The following is a 19,080-nucleotide window of genomic DNA, read 5'->3' as shown; positions in this document are numbered from 1 at the left end:
TGCCATCATAGAATCGTTCCTCATACCTGATGATGTAAATTTAAGGTAGAGAAGAACTGCCGTGGCACTGATTTAAATCTCCTTGCAGTCAGTGGCTGTGGGCTCTGGGACACCTGGTGTCTCTTCACAGAGCTGGTAAGGATGGGACAGGAAAATTGTCTTCCTTGTGTCTGCTTTTCTTCCTTCCTAATTTTCTGAGGGATGTCTGAATTTAGGCAGCTACTTTTCTTCTAAACAAGTAAATTTCACTGATGGTGTGTGGGGTTTTTTATGTGATGTCATAGCCTCCTACTTCATGATGTCTCAGCCTTACTGTGCATGGCTTGCTGTGATGTTTGGGGTGGGAGAGTGGTGGAAATAAAGTAGTAAAAATACCTTGAGGAAATGGAGGGTCCTTTAGTGTTAGTAGATGGGAGAGAGAAGCCGTCTTGCTAGAATTAAGAACATTAGATGTTCAGCAGTGAGAGGCTGGATCTTAAAATCACTCAAGAAGGAACTGCCAGCCCAGCAGAAGGAGTGGGGCACTGCTGTGCTTTTGCCAAAGTGTTGATCAGAATATAGTTTCTTGCTGGAAGCTTTTCAGCTTCTACAGTGTCTGGAGTTGTGTGTTGAAAAGAAACAATCACTGGAATGAAGATCTATTTAATAGTATATTGCAGGATCTGCACGCTATGTGTGTTGCTTACCCTATGCAGAAACAAGGATTGGATTCCTACCCCGGAGAATTCACTAAATGGAAGAAGGGTGTGAGAAAAGGCATTACATGTAATTAAAGAGGTCAGGGTAGGGACTGGTTTTGTTATATTAATATAAAGTTATGTTAATTCTGTATTTAACGTATTAAAATGACAGGTGCTACCTTTTTTAATTCCTGTTTAGGATAATGTTTTGATAATGTGTCTTGGTAATCTCAAGGAGATGTCATTCATAGTGATTCTTCCTCCGCAGGATGAACAGAAATCCATGAGGGGCAGCAGAGAGGAGGGACATGTTTCTGGGGGAAGTGCACCAGTCAGGGGATGATAGAGTTAAGATCAGATAATGAAGTGAGGGAAGTACCGCACACCTGCTCAGGACTGAAATGATTCTCCAATTTGGGGATCTCTGCTAATGACCTGTTGCTTTTGACCTGTTGCTTACTTTCTTGAAAGATGGTATCTTTTGCAAATATCAGCGTTCTAAAGGATCTTGTAAATCTTAAGATATTAAAAATCAATGTCTCTTACCTGAGGTGGCATAGTAAAAGAAGAGGTTGTTGGTTAAGGGATCTGCATGAAGTGAGCTGCCAGTCTCAGTCCCATCACTAGTGAATTTACTTGTGTGTTGCAAAATTGCTTACTATGTTTGGTATTCGTGAATCAGTGAGTTCACCTCCCCCTGAAGTGATGCCGTATTTGAGGTTGTAACTGGTTTGGAAATTATTGCGTTGGTGTCTGTCTTCCTGACTGTTAATTGGAAACTTCTCAGCAAAACATGAGAAGGAAAGAAAACTTTAGAAAAATAAATCCTAAGGAGTATCACAACTTTATCTTTAGTGATAAAGGTAAGGCACCTGATACTTTGGTGTATGTGGTCCTTCAGCTCTTCTGGCTAAATCAGTGGTGATCCTAGATCACATCCTAACTCAAATGGATAGTATATAGAGATTTTGCAGTTGTTAAGTAGGATGACGTAGACAAAGATCTTCCTTGTATATAGTGAGCACAGTGTCTCAAATGTCCCTTAAGAGGTGGAGAGGGGTTGGCACTTCAGGTTTGTATCCTCAGCAAAACACGAAGACTTGTTTAAATTTCTTTCTGTGCCACCTTTCATCACATGGGGATTTTAGGTACATAAAGCTTACACAGGGTAAGTATCTGGGAGCATTGGGAAAATCTCACTTGCGAGCTGTGTTACCGTTGACACCAGACAGGGAAGAGGAGGATGTTGTCTTGCCACATTTGTTTTGTCTCTGAGGAAGTCCCAGCTTTTTTTCCTTTTTTAAACTGGAGTGCAACAAGTTATATTGGTAATAGAGCAATTCTGTTTCTGGCTTAAGAAAAAAATCTAAGCCCTTGGGAGAAAGGAAAACATGATTGTTTTATGAGATAGAAGAAAATAAGATAGCATATTGGTATTAGTATGACCACGAGAATCATCGTCACTGCCCAGTCAGTGCAGTATTTCTTGGCTGGGAAGTACCTGATGATTCAGAGATGAGGGTAAATGTCTATAACCCGACAGTTCTTTTGCTCTGGAGAAGAAATCTTCTTGATCCCAGAAACAGGAAATATTTGGGGTTTTGCTACAAATTGTAATGATTGTAGTATATTTTTGCTTTTTTTTTTTTTCCTCCAAGTTATCTGTGCCTATAAATTTGTGCAGGAGCAAGATCTAAGTAGTTTAACATAGCATGTTAGATAAGAGCTTTGCAAACAGTCCTGAGAGGTGTATTAGGTGTTACTAGCCTCTTCAGAAAGTTGAGTTCTGGAAAGACACAGCCCTGAAGGAGAAAAATCTTGAGTACAGTGGGATATGCTTCATTTGAAAGCCATTTTCTGGAGCCGAAAGAGGTGAGACCTGCTTAGAGTCCTGCTAAGTGAATCTGATAGGGTTTTTTACTAATATTAGAGCAAACAGTAACACAGCAGAGCTACAGGAGAGTGACCTGAATCTCGCCTTTCTTGCATCTCACCAAGAGAATGACAAACCCTGGAAGCTAAAGCTCTGCAGATCCATCAGAAGCCATCTCAAGGAACAGCCGTTCATCAGGCTGTTGTTCGTCTGTCACTGGGAACAGTAGCATGAGACCAGCTCGAGAATCAAACTTCCACTTGTCACTGCCCAGGGTAGGAGCATCATATAAAAAGACTTTGTAATATCTGCCTTTAAATAACTGTCAGTAGTATCATACGTCAGTATGATCGGTATAATCCTGCATCTCTAGTGGAAATATTTTCTTTCAAACTTTGTGTAGCAAATGAAACTGGACAGTTGCCATAACCTTCCACAGACATCTTATGAATAGTTTGCAGACTTGCAGAAGTTCATGGTCAGAATGTGAAAACCACTTCTGGAGAGTTTTGGGGGAAATTAGGTTCTGTAGAGTTCTGTGGAATTGCCCTGGTCCTGCACCATGATTATTTGGGTGAAAGTGTTTGTTTATCGTGCAGAAATTGACTCTCATGGAAGAGATATTTGGGGCCACCTTAGACACTCATCAGAAACCTTTGGATAATATTTGTGTAGCAGTATTTAATGGGGAATCGCCTTTACCCTAAGCCTTGAAGACTAGGGAGACTGCAGACCTGCCTTTTGGCACACGTGGATTTTCTTCCCCCTGTGTTGGCAGCAAGGAGAATTTTGCTGTAGAGTGAGGGTGGACACCTTGCTAGTTTGTGTCCTGGCCTTTTTTCCTAACCTCATTCAACGCAGATTGAAAGAAAACAACTGTTGCTCCGGTGCTCGGTCTATTGTAATCCTCCCATGAAATGTCAGAAACACTCTATATTCCCATCACATATCCTCTCACCACTCAAATAACAGGAGCGCTGGGAAAGGGGAAGGTCCTCCTCCTCTGATCCCAAGGGTCTTGGTGAATGAGGTTCTCCACAGCGGTGCAGTTCAAGCTTAGCAGGCACCAAGTGTCTGCTCTATAAGGACAGACACCCTCTGCTTTCCAGGGCTAAAAGTGAGGTGGGTTGTGTTTGCAACACACAGAATCAGCAGAGCCATAAGTAAGTTTGGTTCTGGTTTGTTTGTTTGTTTATCATGAGCCATATAGGGAAGCCTTTTTATCTCCAGATTTTAGAAGTAAGAGCTTCAGCCTTTTCAGGCTGTGTCCTGCATAAAGGATCAGCCATCTGCTTTGGAGCCAAATAAATAAAAGGCAGTTCTGCTCTGAAAAGAAAATATATGTTGATATGTAGGATATCTGCATTTTACATAAGTAGGTGTTGTGTAGGGTTTTTTTTAGAGGCAAGCTTGGCACACTGAACTAGAGTCAGGAAGTCCATCTGTGGTCTGTCTGTCTAATGCGTAAGCATTAGGAAACAGGATTCTGCTTTTCCACATCCTTATTTTCTGAATGGAGATGAAATGGATACGCAACTGGAAGTTACTTGTTTTGCTCGTTTTGTATAAACTGAAAATGGTTCAGCACTTTCAGCTGCAGTGGGGCTCTGTCATTACAGCAGGAAGATTTGCTGGACACCCATCAGTGCAGAGAGCAGATCTGTTGCATGGAAGTACATTTTAGTTACATTTCTGCATTGAATTATATTTCCAACGTGGCTAAGAGTCTACCAGGTGCTTTATGGCAGGAAACACGGAGTTACAGTTTCTTTTTCATTGTCTCTGTTATCTGTTGCTCTAATAGTGCCCTGGGGCAGTTGGGAGGAAGCACTTTGCCTTGTCACGCTCCTGCAGTCTGCAAGTGATCCCAGTTGCTGAGTCCTGAGTGATGCCTCTACAGTCACATAACGCTGTCTGCAGCTTGACATCTCTCCTGCCTGCCCACCTGACTCTGCAAGACTCTCACCTTGGTTGCTTTTCAGATCTCACATCCCCCTTTCTAGGCCTGCCCTAGGCTTTTATTTTATTTCTGATGCACTTTCTCTGCTACAAGAAGGTTGGACTGAGGGCAGTTGAAATCCCCCAACTTTTCAATCTAAGTTGTGTGATAGAAAACAAGCCTGAAGACAATCTCAGCACCTCCCTCCTGCATCTGTAGTGTGTTGCTTAACAGCCAAAGCAATGTGAGGCTGATTGTGGTTTGTGAGCCTTAAACCTGAGTGGCCCATGTTTGCCAACACCATATTGACTCCTTAACCAGGAGCTGGTGTGTGTCAGTGTCTGCATGGGATTCTGCATCACTTAAAAAGCCAGAGTGTCAGTGTGCAAGGGGCAGGAATTATCTGCATCTTGTGTGCCCCTCGGTCAGGTGTGTGGCTGCACCTACCTACTTGTTTGTGAAGCTGGAGTTTTCTTCTGACTGTATACATGCAAAGCAAATATTGACTCGTGGAACTAATGGCATTTCCAGCTCCAGGATATGCCTTTGCCTGACCTGCAGGAGAAACCAATGGGGGAAGGAACGGCAAAGGGTTTCCTGCTGAGAGCTCCCCTTGTGCATTTTACCGAGCAAGTCTGAATTTTAGTTAGTGAAACAAAGCTTTCCAGGTGTGAGAGGACAGAAATGACCTCCCTGATTCAGTGCAGGATTTTTGTCTGATTTCTGAGAGAGGAAGAGCAGGTCTAGGCATTAAATTAGATGCCATCTACATGGGACTTTAAAAGCTGAGCTGGAAAAGGCTTCTAGAACTATACCTAAGTGCATGGCCTCCAGATGAGTACTGTGGCTTTGCAATCACTTTTCTCTCTTCCAAAACATTGAGGGGTTTTGTTGTTTTGTATTGTTTTGTTTATTTATTTATTTATTTTGTTTTGTGTGGGTTTTGTTTGTTTTTAATAAAGGAAGATAACAGAGAGCAGTGGAAACCAGCTGACAGTGCAGAGGTGGCAGTGGGCTTTACTGTGTGCGTGTTCAAATTAAGTATCGTTAATGGGAAGCAGAGTTTTTCCCCATGCTAGTTTGCTGTCAGAGGAAGTGTTCTGCTTGCTATTCTGATGACAGTGGATGCAAATAATTCTAGAAATAATTGTTATGCTTGTTTTGGTCCTTCTGATGATGTTCACCGCTGGCTCTTGCACAGTTACTAGACATAATATTTTCAGCATACAAAAACATTGCTTTGTAAAATGTTCACCTTCTGCACAGTCTGTCTCCTAGAAGTATGTTGCTTTTTTGGTGGCTCTTTACTAGTTTCTTTTGTTGTTGTTGTTGTTGCTAAAATCAGCAGGGGAAGAACACTTCTGGGAAGGAGTTTCTGTCCCAAAATCAAGATGCTACTGAAAGGCTCTGGACAGCATCATTTCATGCCTAGCACATCCAGGCACTACCACAGCAGGCTGAAGCAGAGATGACGTGGCAAAAGAGGCCACACAAGTAAAACACAGGCAGCAGGAGATTGTTATCTGGTGTTTGTAAGAAGCCAGGTAATTGAAATCTCTCATATCGCAGCTGTGTGGAAGAACAAGTATGTCCAGAGGAGGCTTGATAATGCCAAGTGGAAGTAAATTTGCAGGTCTCCTTTGCAAACATCAATTTCTAAAGGACACCTACAGTGGAAGAGAAACCAATTGGATATAATCCTGCACGGTGTATGTTTGCAACTCTGACAAAGGTGTTGCAGGTGGAGTGCTTCAAATAGCCTGTACCTGGTGCTGATTGCATGCTTGCCTTGCTGCCTTTTTTAGGTAGACACACTGTCATTGTAGCTGTCTTCTGGCAGGCTGGAATCAGTGGTGGTGTGATTTGCTTCCGTGTCTGAAAGCAAAAAGTAAAGCTGCGAATAACAGGTACCATTTGCATTGTAACAAAAAATGAGTTTATTTCAAAGCGTGAAGACTACCTGGTGTGTGACCAAAATTGCTTTGTATAGGAAACTGAAATTGCCTTTAAACGTGGTAGATGCTTCTTAATGCATGGGTGAAATCTAGTTTTAATTTTAGAATTCTGGGGATTAGGGAGTTGCCCTTAATATTTGTTGGATCTGGTGTGTTTTTTTCCTTTGTGTGCCTTACTCTTGCTTGTTGTTAAGCCTGTGTACTATGCAAATAGCACAACTAAGTTAGCTGTAGCAATTTCATGCATGGAATTTCAAAGGCTTCATGGGAGCTCCTTTTGTTACTTGCTGTCTCCTGGCCAGGGGATTTTGAGAGTTGCTTTAGGTTTATATCCCTCAGTCAAAGGAAATAACTTGCTCTATCAATCCCATATGCCAGGTGGTGGTGCCTGGCTGTGCCAGGGAACCTTCCTCCCAGTTCCTGTGATGCTGTACTGGAGGCAGAGTGGGAGTGGGGCAAAAGCGGTGTGATGAAGATCTGCAGGGCTGGCATGGTGTCCTCGGCACCTTCTCTTGGAGACACCTGGCTCTGTGGGCAGCCAGTTCCCAGCGCATCACCTCCGTGTGCTGCAGCAGGAGCCTTCTCTTGGTGTGCTTCACACTCCCTACCCTGCCCTTCTGCACACCTTGGTGCCAGCGGTGAGGTGAGCCTCTCACACTCTCTCTGGGCCCTGTCCCAGATGGGTGCTTGCAGGAAGGTTTCTATAGGAACCAGAGGCAGGAAAAACCTGCCCACCAAGTTCACTGCTCTAACGTCAGGGACAGGAGGGCTGGCGGCAGGCAGGGGAGTGATCTCCAGCAAGGTGGAGGCCAGCGTGTGGTGACGTGGACAAGGGAAGCTGTTCTTCTCTGCTGCACCTGCCCTGGGAGGAGGAGGGGTTTTCAGCCTCAGCATTCTCCTGCCCTGCTTCCCAAGCACCGTGGTTAATTCCCTTGTTATGGGGAATTTTCTCATTTATGTGCCTAACACACTGGCCCGGCTCTTCCATAGCAGGTGCGTTCAGCAGTGATTGTGCATGCGATGAAGGTTAATAATGACCGAGGGCAATCCCTACTCACCTGCTCGAGGCACTGAGCATGGATTCAGAGTACAGGTAGCGTGGCAGACATGCCACATGGCTGAAACAGTGACTGCCTTCCCAATAAAAGTCATTAGAAGCAGAGTTAACTGGGCTGAGAGAAGGCAGGGGAGCAGGACATATTGGAGGCTCGGGAATGAAGCAGCTGCAGTTGCAGGGCAGAGATAAGCCTGGAAAAAAAAAACATCAAAACACATTTGCAGTTATGTTGAAAGGGGAGTAAGTATTGTCATCAGATTTACCAGCTTGGTGTACACGCTGTGTGTGTTCTCATGTAAAAAGAGCATGCAAGTGCTCATTTTGTAATTCTTGTTATGTCTTTAACTGCTAAGGGAAGAGTTGGTGCTAAGAGAACAAGTGGGGCAGAGTGATGAGAAGAACAGAAAAAACATTTACAGAACTTGTGGGTAAGCAACTGGCCTTTGTGTGGTCAGTGTTACTTCTTAGAAACAAAAGCTGGACTTTTTTAATGTCTGTTTTTCTTTTTGCCTTGAGAGTTGGTGGCAGAAGGTAAGAGTGTCTGTTCTTCCATGCTGGCCTTTCTCATGCAGAGAGCTGTTTAACTTTGGGAGGAAGAAGCCGTATCACTTGTGTTCTCAGACACAGATGTTTGTAATGCTTTTGCAATGTTTCACAGCCCCTTCCAGGCTGCAGGTGCTCGCTGGAGAACTCACTGAGATGCAAAGGCAGGAGTGGCAATATAACCTTGTACTGCTGAGCACTATAAACAACTCAGACAGGACCTGTTGGATAAATCCCTGGGGTTCCTTCTTTTAGTGGTTTGTAGTCATAAGTAGCTTTGCTGGAAAAGGGAAGCTGGAAAACCTATCCCAGATGGGCAAATGTTAGTTTCTCCCCAGTTCTTTCCCAAGTAAGTGTGAGTGACTAATATCTCCCAGCACTGGCTTTATCTGCTTGGTAGAGGTGGCTCTTGGTGTCTCCCACACACAGTTACAAGGTTGATCTTTAAGTCCAGAATCTTTCTCTCTGATTACTGAACTACTCCATCGTTGTCCTGGAAAATCCCTATAAAAATTTGCTGTGACCTGCAAGGAGAAAAGCTGTGTGGGCTGTTTCATCATCTGAGCTTCATCCCCTGATTTAATTTAGAGGGCCCTGGCTCATTGCAGGGGAACATGATGGCATCTTGTCCATGTCCTAGCACAGTTCATCACAGAAAATCTTTGTCAGAAGCTTTCCCAGCTCCCTTCAGGGAGCTGTATTCCATAGCCAAAACCACTTTGTTCCTGCGATTTGTGGTGCTACTCCTAAAATCTCTTCCAGGCTTATTGCATCTAATGATATCCCCTTAAACCCTTTTCACCATTCCAGTCCCTTCTCCATGGACAGTGTATTCAGAGAATTATGATGTACAGTGTAGTTTTTTTAGTATTCGTAATTAAATACAGGACTCACAATATTGTGATGGAAAAGGTGATGAAAGTTGACTTGGTTTTTGACATTCTTTCAATCAGCAATGCTCTTACTGTCACAAAGAATTTGGTAAATGACAGTGTGCTCTCTAGCTGATGGGTAGGTATGAAACCAAGAGGAAATTCCAGTCTCTGAAATTTAATTTTCCCGTAGCAGAGCTTAAATAATAAGGGATTCAGTTTTCCTGTGGGGACGTTGTGTGTGAGGGATCTGTCTGTCCCCCACCATGTTCTTAGATGCTAATTGAAGTCTCTCATTGACACTTTTTTCCCCTTTTATAACAGGATAGCCACCTCTCACCTCTGAAAACATTTGTGGACCTGCTGGAGGCTTCTGCAACTCAGTCTTACCTACCGCAATGTCAGGTGAGCAGACAAAAGTGGACACGGTATCTTCTTGTTTGGTTGCTTGTTCTTTCTTCAGCTGCAACTTAGTAAAAGAAAAAATAAAGTTAGAGCTATTCTTTACCTTAACATACTGCCTGATCAAATTGGGGGAGAGGAAACCGCCCCATTCTTTCTGACCCAGCTGCCTTTTCGCTAAGGGTGATGTCAAGTCCTTCTTTCACCCCGTGCTGAAGCCTGCAGAAGCTGCATCAGCCACTGAACACAGAGGAAGAAGGAGATTGAAATGTAATCTGCCTTCCCCATTTTTCATAAAATTTGCTTGGTTCTGTTCTCCTCCCAAGATATTCCCCAGAGCGGGTGGTTCACTTTATGATTGTGAGAGATTTTTGCTGTACAATGGTAGCTCTAGGGCAGGCAGAAGGCTGAAGAATTACTGGAGTTCAACACTGGACTACTAATTCTAAGATTTACTAAAAAAACTAAGTCTCCTTCTTGCAGTGCCCAACTCTCCCACGCCATATTTTTGTCTAAACCTTCCTTCCTGGTCCAGCTGGTTATTTCAGGACATTTAACCCAGAGGGAAACTATGCTTCAAAGCCAAGTAAACTTTTTTTGTTGTGTTTTGTTTTTTTCTGGTGATGTGCACAGTGAAAGACCTAGGACATGCTTATCTGCTTCAATTGCAAACTTGATGTCTGCTTTTATTGCAAAGGAAGCTGTTCAATGAGACACCACCTGAGACTGGAAAGCTGCTTATCTTGAACACAAAAGACAAAGATGATAGGCATGTTTTCATTGCTTCAGCTCTCTATACACGGTCTGGCAATATCTCAGCCCTTCTGGAGCAAAGGGGGCAGTGGAACATCTTGCTGACGGCTCGGATTTCCCATTTTGGTGCCTGGGTGACAAAGCTTCAGGGAACTCTGGAGCATGGCTGGTGCTGGGGGTCAGTGCCTCCATAGGAGGCATTTACGTCTTCAGAGTCTTTACTTTTTTAATGGTTGGCACTGGCTTGGCACTCACTGATCACACAGCTTTTCCAAGCAGAAGGTCACTTGATGCCGTGGAACAATTTCTCTTCCCTAAAAGTACCTTTCTTAGAGGGAACTCCATTTGGTTTTTCTGCTTCTTTTGCTCAGTAATAAGGAACAAACCCATCTGAAATTACTTGCTTCCTTGGTGAAGTGGGAGCTATCTCAATGTCTAGAGTAGCAGTAGTGACAAACTCCTGAGTGAGTCCTTCCCTTGCTGGATCAGTGAGTATTACGTGTCTTCTGAGGGAGTCCTTCCAGGTTTTCACTGCTATGTGTTGATCTCTTTCTCTTTAGGCCATCACACTCCCTCTGCTGGGGGTCCCTTCTCAGCCCTCACTCCCAGCATTTGGCCTCAGGACATTCTGGCAAAATACACACAGGTAGAGTGTGGGGCAGGGAGGGGGTGTTCTCTGGCTCCGCACAGAAGCAAAGGGACCCTGGTGATTTCTGGTGGTCTCTGAAAGCGGCGGGGGGGGAAAAGGAGGGAGGGGTGCACTTTTCCTCCAGTGGTTTGGTTGTGGACACTTGTTTGCTACTTTGTGTGTTTTGTGGCTGCATCCTGGCTCTTGCAAGAGGATCTTGCAGAGCACGAAGAAACTTGTGTGAATTATTGCCCTGCTGTTGTGCAACTATTGCTCCACTATGAAAATGTTGACACCCTCGGGGAGTCTCTGTCACCACCAGGCTACTCTGCTTGACTTGTGCATGGCAGGAAATGCTGCCCTCAGGACTTGTCACCAGGTGGGCAGAGCAGGAAGGAAGGAAGCAGCCATGGAATTTTGTAACTTTGTCAGCAATGTTTTGCTGAAGACAGTTGAGCCCATTAAAGTAGATTAAAGCTTATCATGGAGCTTTGCCAGAAACACACTTCTTGGGTGCTAACTGGGTTGCAGTGGTTGTGAGAGATTCCATAGGAAAGGCAGGTGGGCTTGCAGGAAATGGGGGGCATCTGCAGGTTTTTGCTGCTTGAAAAAGCCTGGTTGTAGCCTCCAGTGTGTATCCCCTAATTCCAACCATGAGCACAAATGAGGAAAGTTGAGATGTGGGTAACGGACCTTAATTTCCTTTCACCTGTAATTGGGGCTTGCTTCACAGGTGCGAACCCCAGTTTTGTCTCCTGTCTTACAGAGAAAATCTGAAAGCAACAAGCAGGAGATGGAGCAGGGAGCTGAATTTGCAGTATGCGTGCAGGGGCAACAGGACTGTTGTGTATTAGAGACACAGACAATAGAGATCACTTTAGCTGGTGTATGTCGATTCCTTGGTCCATGAGGGGGGCTGTGTGCTCATCCAGGTGGGAAGATCTGATCTTGATACGATGTTGTGCTCAAACCCTGCTGGAGAAGGGATTGCTGGGAAAATCTATGCAGGTGGGAACGCAGGGCTTCACAGCTTCCATGGAGAAGTCAAAATGGGAACAGCATGCAACACCTTCCCATCTGGGAATTGTGGTGAGAGGCGTTGAAAATAAAAGGGCAAGGAGTCTAATTGCTCAGAGAACACAGTGTGGACAGTGGTGGGATGGGGCAATATCTACATGTCTCTGTTCAGTTGTTCAGTGCTAGACTGGTGAAAATGTCTGTTCTCTTTCCTCGTGTCCTCCAGAAAGAAGAATCCGTCGAGCAGCCAGAGTTCCGCTATGATGAATTCGGTTTCCGAGTTGATAAGGAAGGTAAAGCCAGTCTCATCCCTCCCACTTCCATTGTGTCCTGCATCCAGCCCCTCCTGTGCTGCCGAGTATGGCAGGGTGATTTTGCAGCCATTCTGTGCTAGGTCTCATCTATCCACCTGTCATCATCTTTCTGTATACTACCGTTGTAATCAAGTGTGTAGACGTGCTGGCCTTATGGCAGTTTGGAGCACAGACACAGCAGAGTCCTTTCAATCCCCTTAGGCTTGTGCTGTGGTGGGTAACAGAGAGAAGAATTAAGAGGAAATTACCATTTCCATTAGTGGCTGCGTGCTGGGGAAGGGCAACTTTCCCAGGTCACAGTGAGGTCTCTGTTGTGTTCAGCAGCGCTATAAGCACTGATAGGAGGCATAGTGACACGTGCTGTCTGTTGAAAAACTCGTGGCCAGGAGGAGTGGCAGCAGTATGTGTTCTGCTCAGCCTAGAAGCTTGACAAAGTGTGGGGCAAACTGTAGGGACAGAACCCACATCCTAGTTTTTCTGCAAGATACAGAGGCAGGAGACCAAATAGAAGGAGGTGTAGAGAGCTATTGCAGCTGGACATTGAACTGCAACAGCTGGCTGCCTTTGCAAAGAGGAAGCGAAAGGAGCCGGGGGACGTAGGAATTGCTTTATATGCTCTAAGACGACATTTCCAGGGCTCAGGCCATACAATACAAGGGCAGAAGTTATTTTCATGTGTGCCCTGAGGCACCTTGAGTCACAGAGATTTTTCTTTGAAGCAGTGGTCTGGAGATGAGGACAGGACACAGCAGTTTTCTTCAGCCAGAACATTCAGTAGACTTGTATGTTATAAAATCAGCAGGAAGATTTGGACAGCATTGTTGGGATGTGTTATACAGTGAAGGACAGAGTGCCTTACATCAAACCTGCACTTGTGCTAAAGTATCTATTTTAGAAAGCCAGCCTCAGGTTAAAGTGATCTCTCATTGTGAATGTGGAAGTGTCCTTATTATAGCTTTTTGCTGATTAAATATCCCCAAAGTTAACATTTTGCACCTGATTACTTGCATGAGCATATAGCTTCTGTTTGCCACCTCTGAGGCTTGCTACGCTTTTGTCAGCCTGATTTACAGTTCCCCACAAAACCCAGCAGGATGACTCCTGTTAGGGTCTTGTTTAATTCCAGCCACACTCTGCTCTAAATCATGAGTAAGTGTAGACTAAAAACCTCCCGAGAGCTTCTCAGTTCTCAAGGCCCCAGTGCCTTTTGCTTATGACCATAAAATTTACTGCATGGAGAAGATGGTTAGAAACAAAGCTTTGCCTTTCCATGCTCTGGCTGGAAAACATGGATGTTTTAAATGTGCTTTCTTCAGATGGCCGTCCTCCTCCCCAACCTACCCTGTGTTCATTCCCTCTCGTCTTCCCTCTCTCACTTGTCTCCTTTTCTTTCCCTTCCCTTTGCTGAGGTAGGTGGTGCTGAGCCAAACTCCAGCAAGCTTCTGGGGGTCCCACTGACAGAGGAGCCACAGCAGAGGCTGAAGTGGCAGGCACATCTGGAATTCACACACAACCATGACGTGGGTGACCTAACCTGGGACAAAATTGAGGTCACCCTACCACATTCAGACAAGCTGCGCTCCCTGGTGCTAGCCGGCATCCCGCACAGCATGAGGCCACAGGTGAGAGCGCTGCCTGCTCTGGGCAGGTTCTCCTGCCTGGAATAAGAGACAGTGGAGTGAAAACACTTCCTTTCAGTTCAGAGGGTGCCAGATTATGAGTTTCTGTGTATTGACTCTTCTCATCTCTGTTCACCCTGTCCCCCCAGCTGTGGATGCGCCTGTCAGGGGCCTTGCAGAAGAAGAGGAATTCAGAGATGTCATATCGGGATATTGTGAAAAACAGCTCTAATGATGAAACCATTGCTGCCAAACAGGTAGGAGATACTGCCTGGTGCTGGCTGGGCACAAGGGAGTGGGAAAAAGGGCAAGATTTGCTGTGTGAGGAGGAAGGAGTGTCTGCCTAACACCTGTAGTAGGAACAGTTGAGAGGACAAATGTGGTCAAATTCTGCTGAAGCTTAATCCTGTTGGGCATATTTCTCCTTTATTTTGTTGGAATAACAACTGTGTAGCTTCATTCCTTCCTGGGACAGCAGGGAAAGGGTTAGACACATGCTACCTGCAGGTTAGAAAACAGTGCTGCACTTGCATCACTGCAAACATCCTGATACACGTTGAGGGAAGTGAAGGATGAAAGGCTGATAGATGTACTTCTGTTGAGGTTGTGGCAGCTGCTCCCAGGGACTGTCTTTGCTCCAAACACAAAGTCTCTGAACACCAACATGACTGTTACAGGGTGTTTTCACTCTTCCTCTGATCTCTCCTTTTGTGAGAGGAGGCAAAGGCCATGGCAAAAGAAACTGAGCTCTGTACATTTTCACCTCTCACCAAGTTAGGTTCAGAATGTTTGGAAAGAGAAACAATGCTGCCCAAAGGGAGATCTGTGGGCTGTTCACCTCCAAGTCCTGTGTCACAAATGTGGCCAGGTTGTTGGTTTCTCGCTGGACTAAGTTTGTTGGGAAGCCTTGCTTGAAATCCAAGCCAATGAAATTCCCAACCAGCATGCCTGCTGTTCTCAGTGCAAAAGCTAAGGGCCTAGTTTAGGCAAGCATTTATTGGGAAACACCAAGTCACCATCCACACTGGCATTTTCCCAATGACAGTGAAGGCTGTTAAACTGACCCCAGGTGCTTGGACAGGACCATCTTTTTTGGTGGCTAAGGACTTAGAGATGGGTGTGCGGAAGCAGAGTTCCCTGTGGCAAGGGGCCACAGGGAAGTGCAGAGAGCAGAACACAATTGTTCAAATGCTGCAAGCTGACCTTGTCCTTGTTTATGGCTGTCTGGCAGATCGAAAAGGACTTGCTCCGCACGATGCCCAGCAACGCCTGCTTCTCCAACATGAACAGTATCGGGGTGCCACGGCTGCGCAGGATACTACGGGGACTTGCCTGGCTCTACCCAGATATTGGATATTGCCAAGGCACTGGCATGGTAACCTGCTTTCAGGGTGTCTTTGGGATAGGGATCATTTTGTCTATGGTGGCTACACTGGGGCAAGTAATTTGAGGCCATGCCACCAGACCCTATGGCCTCCAGGTGAGCTGAAGGGAAATCCCTTCATCATGGAAATTTTTTCCTGGGGAAAGGAGAGCAGAGTAGCACAACACATCCACAGATGTGGATTCAGTCCGTCTGTTGAGGAGGGACAGGCATTACACTGAGGAGAATTCCCTTCAGTGGAGACTGCAGGAGAGCTGCTGCTTAGGAAGGAAGATGTTGGTCATTTAGACACTGGTCTTTCTCCAGGCGAGGAAGTGGGGAAAGAGTTCTGCTCGTCTTAGGAAAGGCTTGGCATGCAGTTCTTCTTTCTTCAAAATCCCAGGTGGCTGCCTCTTTACTGCTCTTCTTGGAGGAGGAAGATGCCTTCTGGATGATGTGCGCTATCATTGAGGAACTGGTTCCTGCCTCCTACTTCAGCACCACCCTGATGGGCGTGCAGACAGACCAGCGTGTCCTACGACAGCTCATTGTGCAGTATTTGCCTCGCCTGGACAAGGTGCTCCAGGAGCATGACATCGGTAAAAGTGTGCCCTACAAAGCACAGCTTTTCTTGCCCGGGTGACATGCAGGCAAAGAGTTTTTTGTTCTTGTTTCCCAAAAAGAGAGCAGCAGGGCTGGGAGCAAACCTGGCCCTGGAGGCAATGGATGGTCACCTTTAAGCTTGAAGGACAGCATTTAGGAGAGTCCATCTTCACTGGTTGGCTGACTTCTTCTGTTGTGATCATTTTTCATGTCTCTCTCTATTCACAGAGCTCTCCTTGATCACCTTGCACTGGTTCCTCACTTCTTTTGCTAGCGTTGTCCACATCAAGCTGCTGCTGCGTATTTGGGACCTCTTCTTCTACCAGGGCTCTCTGGTGCTGTTCCAGCTCACTTTGGGCATGCTCAGTATGAAGGTAAGCACCACCTCCACTTCCTCCGTTATAGCACTTAGGTGTTTAATTCTGAATTTTAGGAGCAAGAAGGTTTTGTATCCACTTCCTGTATGTGGTTTGGGAATGTGCTCAGGAAGATGACTTCCTGCCTTCCTCAGAACTGGGAGCTGTGAAGAACTTCCAAGGCACTTCACAGGATTTGGGAATTGCTGTTTCCCCTCCCACAGAATCACAGAATCGACTGGGTTGGAAAAGACCTCAGAGATCATTGAGTCCAACCCTTGGTCCAACTCTAGTCCGTTTACTAGATCATGGCACTAAGTGCCATGTCCAATCTCACTTTAAAAACCTCCAGGGACGGCGAGTCCGCCACCTCCCTGGGCAGGCCATTCCAATGCCTGACCACTCTCTCTGTAAAGAATTTCTTTCTAATATCCAGTCTAAATTTCCCCTGGCAGAGTTTAAGCCCATGCCCCCTTGTCCTGTTGCTAACTGCCTGGGAGAAGAGACCAATCCCCACCTGGCTAGGTCACTTCTAAGCCTCATCTTCTCTAGACTAAACAACCCCAGCTCCCTCAGCCTCTCCCCACAGGTCTTATGTTCAAGTCCCTTCACCAGTCATGTTGCTCTTCTCTGGACCCGCTCCAGCACTTCAATGTCTTTCCTGAACTGAGGGGCCCAGAACTGAACACAATACTCCAGGTGTGGCCTCACCAATGCAGAGTACAGGGGAAGGATCACTTCCCTTGTCCCGCTGACCTGCTCCCTACCTCGTTTGCTCCCTCATAGTTAAACCACATCAGCTGCCTCCCTCTATTCAGTCTACATCTCAACCTGAGAATCCATCTTACCTAAACCAAGGTACACCTTGATTTTGCACCACCTCTGAGCAGAGATATAGCTGAGGTTGTGGTGATTCTGGGGAGCTTTCGATGGCACTGTTGAATGCTCCAAGAGATTAGCATTGTCCTGATTACATGTGATTTGTCTGGCTTCCATTTAACCACCCGACCTTTTCATTTTTATTTTAAAAAATATATATTTCATTCAGCTTTCTGTGCAAAGGGCAAGGGTGAGCCTGCTTGGAGCAAGGGGGAGGTGGAGCTTGGTTTGATGTGGTAGGCACTCTGTAGTGTGTCAGACTGAGCAGCTTCCATCTCCTCGTCCCCAGCAAGCTCCCTTCTGTGTCCAGTCCTGGCAGTGGGTGCACAATAGTTTCTGTGTTGTCTTTGCTTGCTGACTTGAATTAATTTAAATGATGGATGCTGTGCTTCAAAAAAGCATGCCAGCTCGAATTTTGGGGGCAAATCTCAGTGCAGGAGAGTAGTTAAAAGATGCTGTTCCCCTCTAATAGGTACCTGAGACCTTTCCTGCCGAAGTTTTGATGGAATTATCTAGTTGGACCTGTCTTGTTTCTGGCCTAGGCTGTGCAGTGAATGTAAAATTGCATCCAGCAGCCCCAAGAGCATCACTGTCATGCTCACTGTTCTGTGTGGCAAAATGATTGCATCGTTGCAGGAGGATGAGCTAATCCAGTCTGAGAACTCTGCCTCAATCTTCAACACTCTCTCGGACATCCCAAGTCAGATTGAAGATGCAGATGTGCTGCTGCGGGAGGCCATGCGTGTGGCTGGCTCGCTGACAGATGTGGCGGTGGAGACCCAGCGTCGCAAACACCTGGCCTACCTCATTGCCGACCAAGGGCAGCTGCTCAACTCCAGCACCACTGTCAACAATTTATCCAAAGTGAGTGCACAGAGCCCCATTTGCCTCTGCTGCTCTGTTTTTACCGTTCCCTTACATATTCCCTCCCAGTTGCGCTTTGTGAGCAAGAGGTTCCTCCTGTCTGCGAGGATTTTGGCTCCAGGATGACTGTGTCATCCAGCAGAGAAAAGGTATTGGGAAGTGAGGGGGAGCTCTGTACTAATGAAATGTTGCCAGATTGGTTCTGGTTGATAAATCCCTAGGTGAAAGGGATATTGACGTTGATTGTAATTATTGTTAATGAGAGTTATGTTGGAAAGTGATCCATTTTATTTATGGAAACTTAGAGACACAACGTATGCTTTTGGCAGAATTTGCTTGGAGCATGCAGAGTAGGAACTGGAGTTAATCCATTAGTAAGAAACTGATACACTAAAATAACTCTGGAAGGTAGAGTCAGAAAACAGCAGCAGCCTTTGAGAAGCTGAATAAAAATATCACCTGTATTTAATATTGGACTAGAGTCTGCAGTTGTGGATGTAGTAGCTCCTGTTTGTCAGTCCTGTATGGAAGATGCTCATCTCTCTTGATGCTCATCTGTGTGCTTGTGATTACAAGACATTCCTGCAATTCTAAAATGTAATGGGCATCCACTTAGAAATTTATATATAATTACATGTAGAACTGCTTTTGGCAACAAGTGGAATTAGAACTAAAATTATTGACGCAAATCATAGTTGATTCTTGAACTTTATGCTTTCGTAATAATTGAGGTATAAATAACCCATTGCACATGGAGCAGATCAAGCCATAGAGCTGATTCATTGCATTAGAACTAGAACAACCCCTGTCTAAAATTGCCGGTTCACTTGTCTGCCCTTTCCAGTGGCAACTGTCAGGACCACTTGCCCAGAGCCAGCCTGTGTAGAGGATTGCTTTATTTTAATTCTGAAATCTATCCTAATGTGTGCACTTTGTTCTCTCTCTTCCCTCTCCCACAGATAGTGCGACGCAGGACTCAGCGCAGGAAATCTGGCATCACCTCTCTGCTCTTTGGTAAGGACAATCCTGTGCCTTTCATGTGGTGTTGCTGGATATAGCGGCCTAGGAGGGAGGAGAGGGAGCAAAGCAGGGGAACACTGAGGAAGAGGAGAGGATGGAGCCAGAACTGAAGGATGAGAGAGAAGAAGTGCGTTTTCTACTTGCTCGCTTTGGTCTGACTCAGAAAGTGAATTTTAGGTTAGATGGGTCGTCCTTAAATGGTGACTAAGAGCAAGCTGCAGCTCAGCCCAGCTGTGATGTCCTTCTTGCACTGACCAACAGATCAAACACATTTTCTGGCAGACCATGTCCAGTCCACAGGCTGGATGTTATACTCTCCTGATCTTCCTCTGCTCAATTCAGG

General features: G+C 45.6%; 1 protein-coding gene across 3 annotated transcripts in view; it reads left to right on the top strand.

Moving 5' to 3' along the window:
* The window catches only part of SGSM3 (small G protein signaling modulator 3), a 31,001-nt gene that overhangs the window by 930 nt on the left and 10,991 nt on the right, over positions 1 to 19,080 (top strand). Inside the window, exons 1-11 of one of the 3 annotated variants that reach the window (XM_065046748.1) lie at positions 76 to 135; positions 9,244 to 9,324; positions 10,635 to 10,720; positions 11,946 to 12,012; positions 13,447 to 13,655; positions 13,802 to 13,909; positions 14,884 to 15,027; positions 15,419 to 15,614; positions 15,847 to 15,992; positions 17,490 to 17,717; positions 18,677 to 18,731. In XM_065046748.1, the coding sequence (XP_064902820.1) occupies positions 9,318 to 9,324; positions 10,635 to 10,720; positions 11,946 to 12,012; positions 13,447 to 13,655; positions 13,802 to 13,909; positions 14,884 to 15,027; positions 15,419 to 15,614; positions 15,847 to 15,992; positions 17,490 to 17,717; positions 18,677 to 18,731 (1,246 nt within the window). In that variant the 5' untranslated portion in view covers positions 76 to 135; positions 9,244 to 9,317. Of the gene's footprint in view, positions 1 to 75; positions 136 to 7,872; positions 7,933 to 9,243; positions 9,325 to 10,634; positions 10,721 to 11,945; positions 12,013 to 13,446; positions 13,656 to 13,801; positions 13,910 to 14,883; positions 15,028 to 15,418; positions 15,615 to 15,846; positions 15,993 to 17,489; positions 17,718 to 18,676; positions 18,732 to 19,080 lie in introns of those variants that run through there. The other 2 variants (XM_005510087.3, XM_065046738.1) reach the window with 2 other exon arrangements.

Source organism: Columba livia, chromosome 1, assembly GCF_036013475.1.
Source record: "Columba livia isolate bColLiv1 breed racing homer chromosome 1, bColLiv1.pat.W.v2, whole genome shotgun sequence".
NCBI lineage: Eukaryota > Metazoa > Chordata > Aves > Columbiformes > Columbidae > Columba > Columba livia.
Note: the sequence above shows the minus strand (reverse complement) of the source record. Positions and strands in the feature narration are given on the sequence as shown.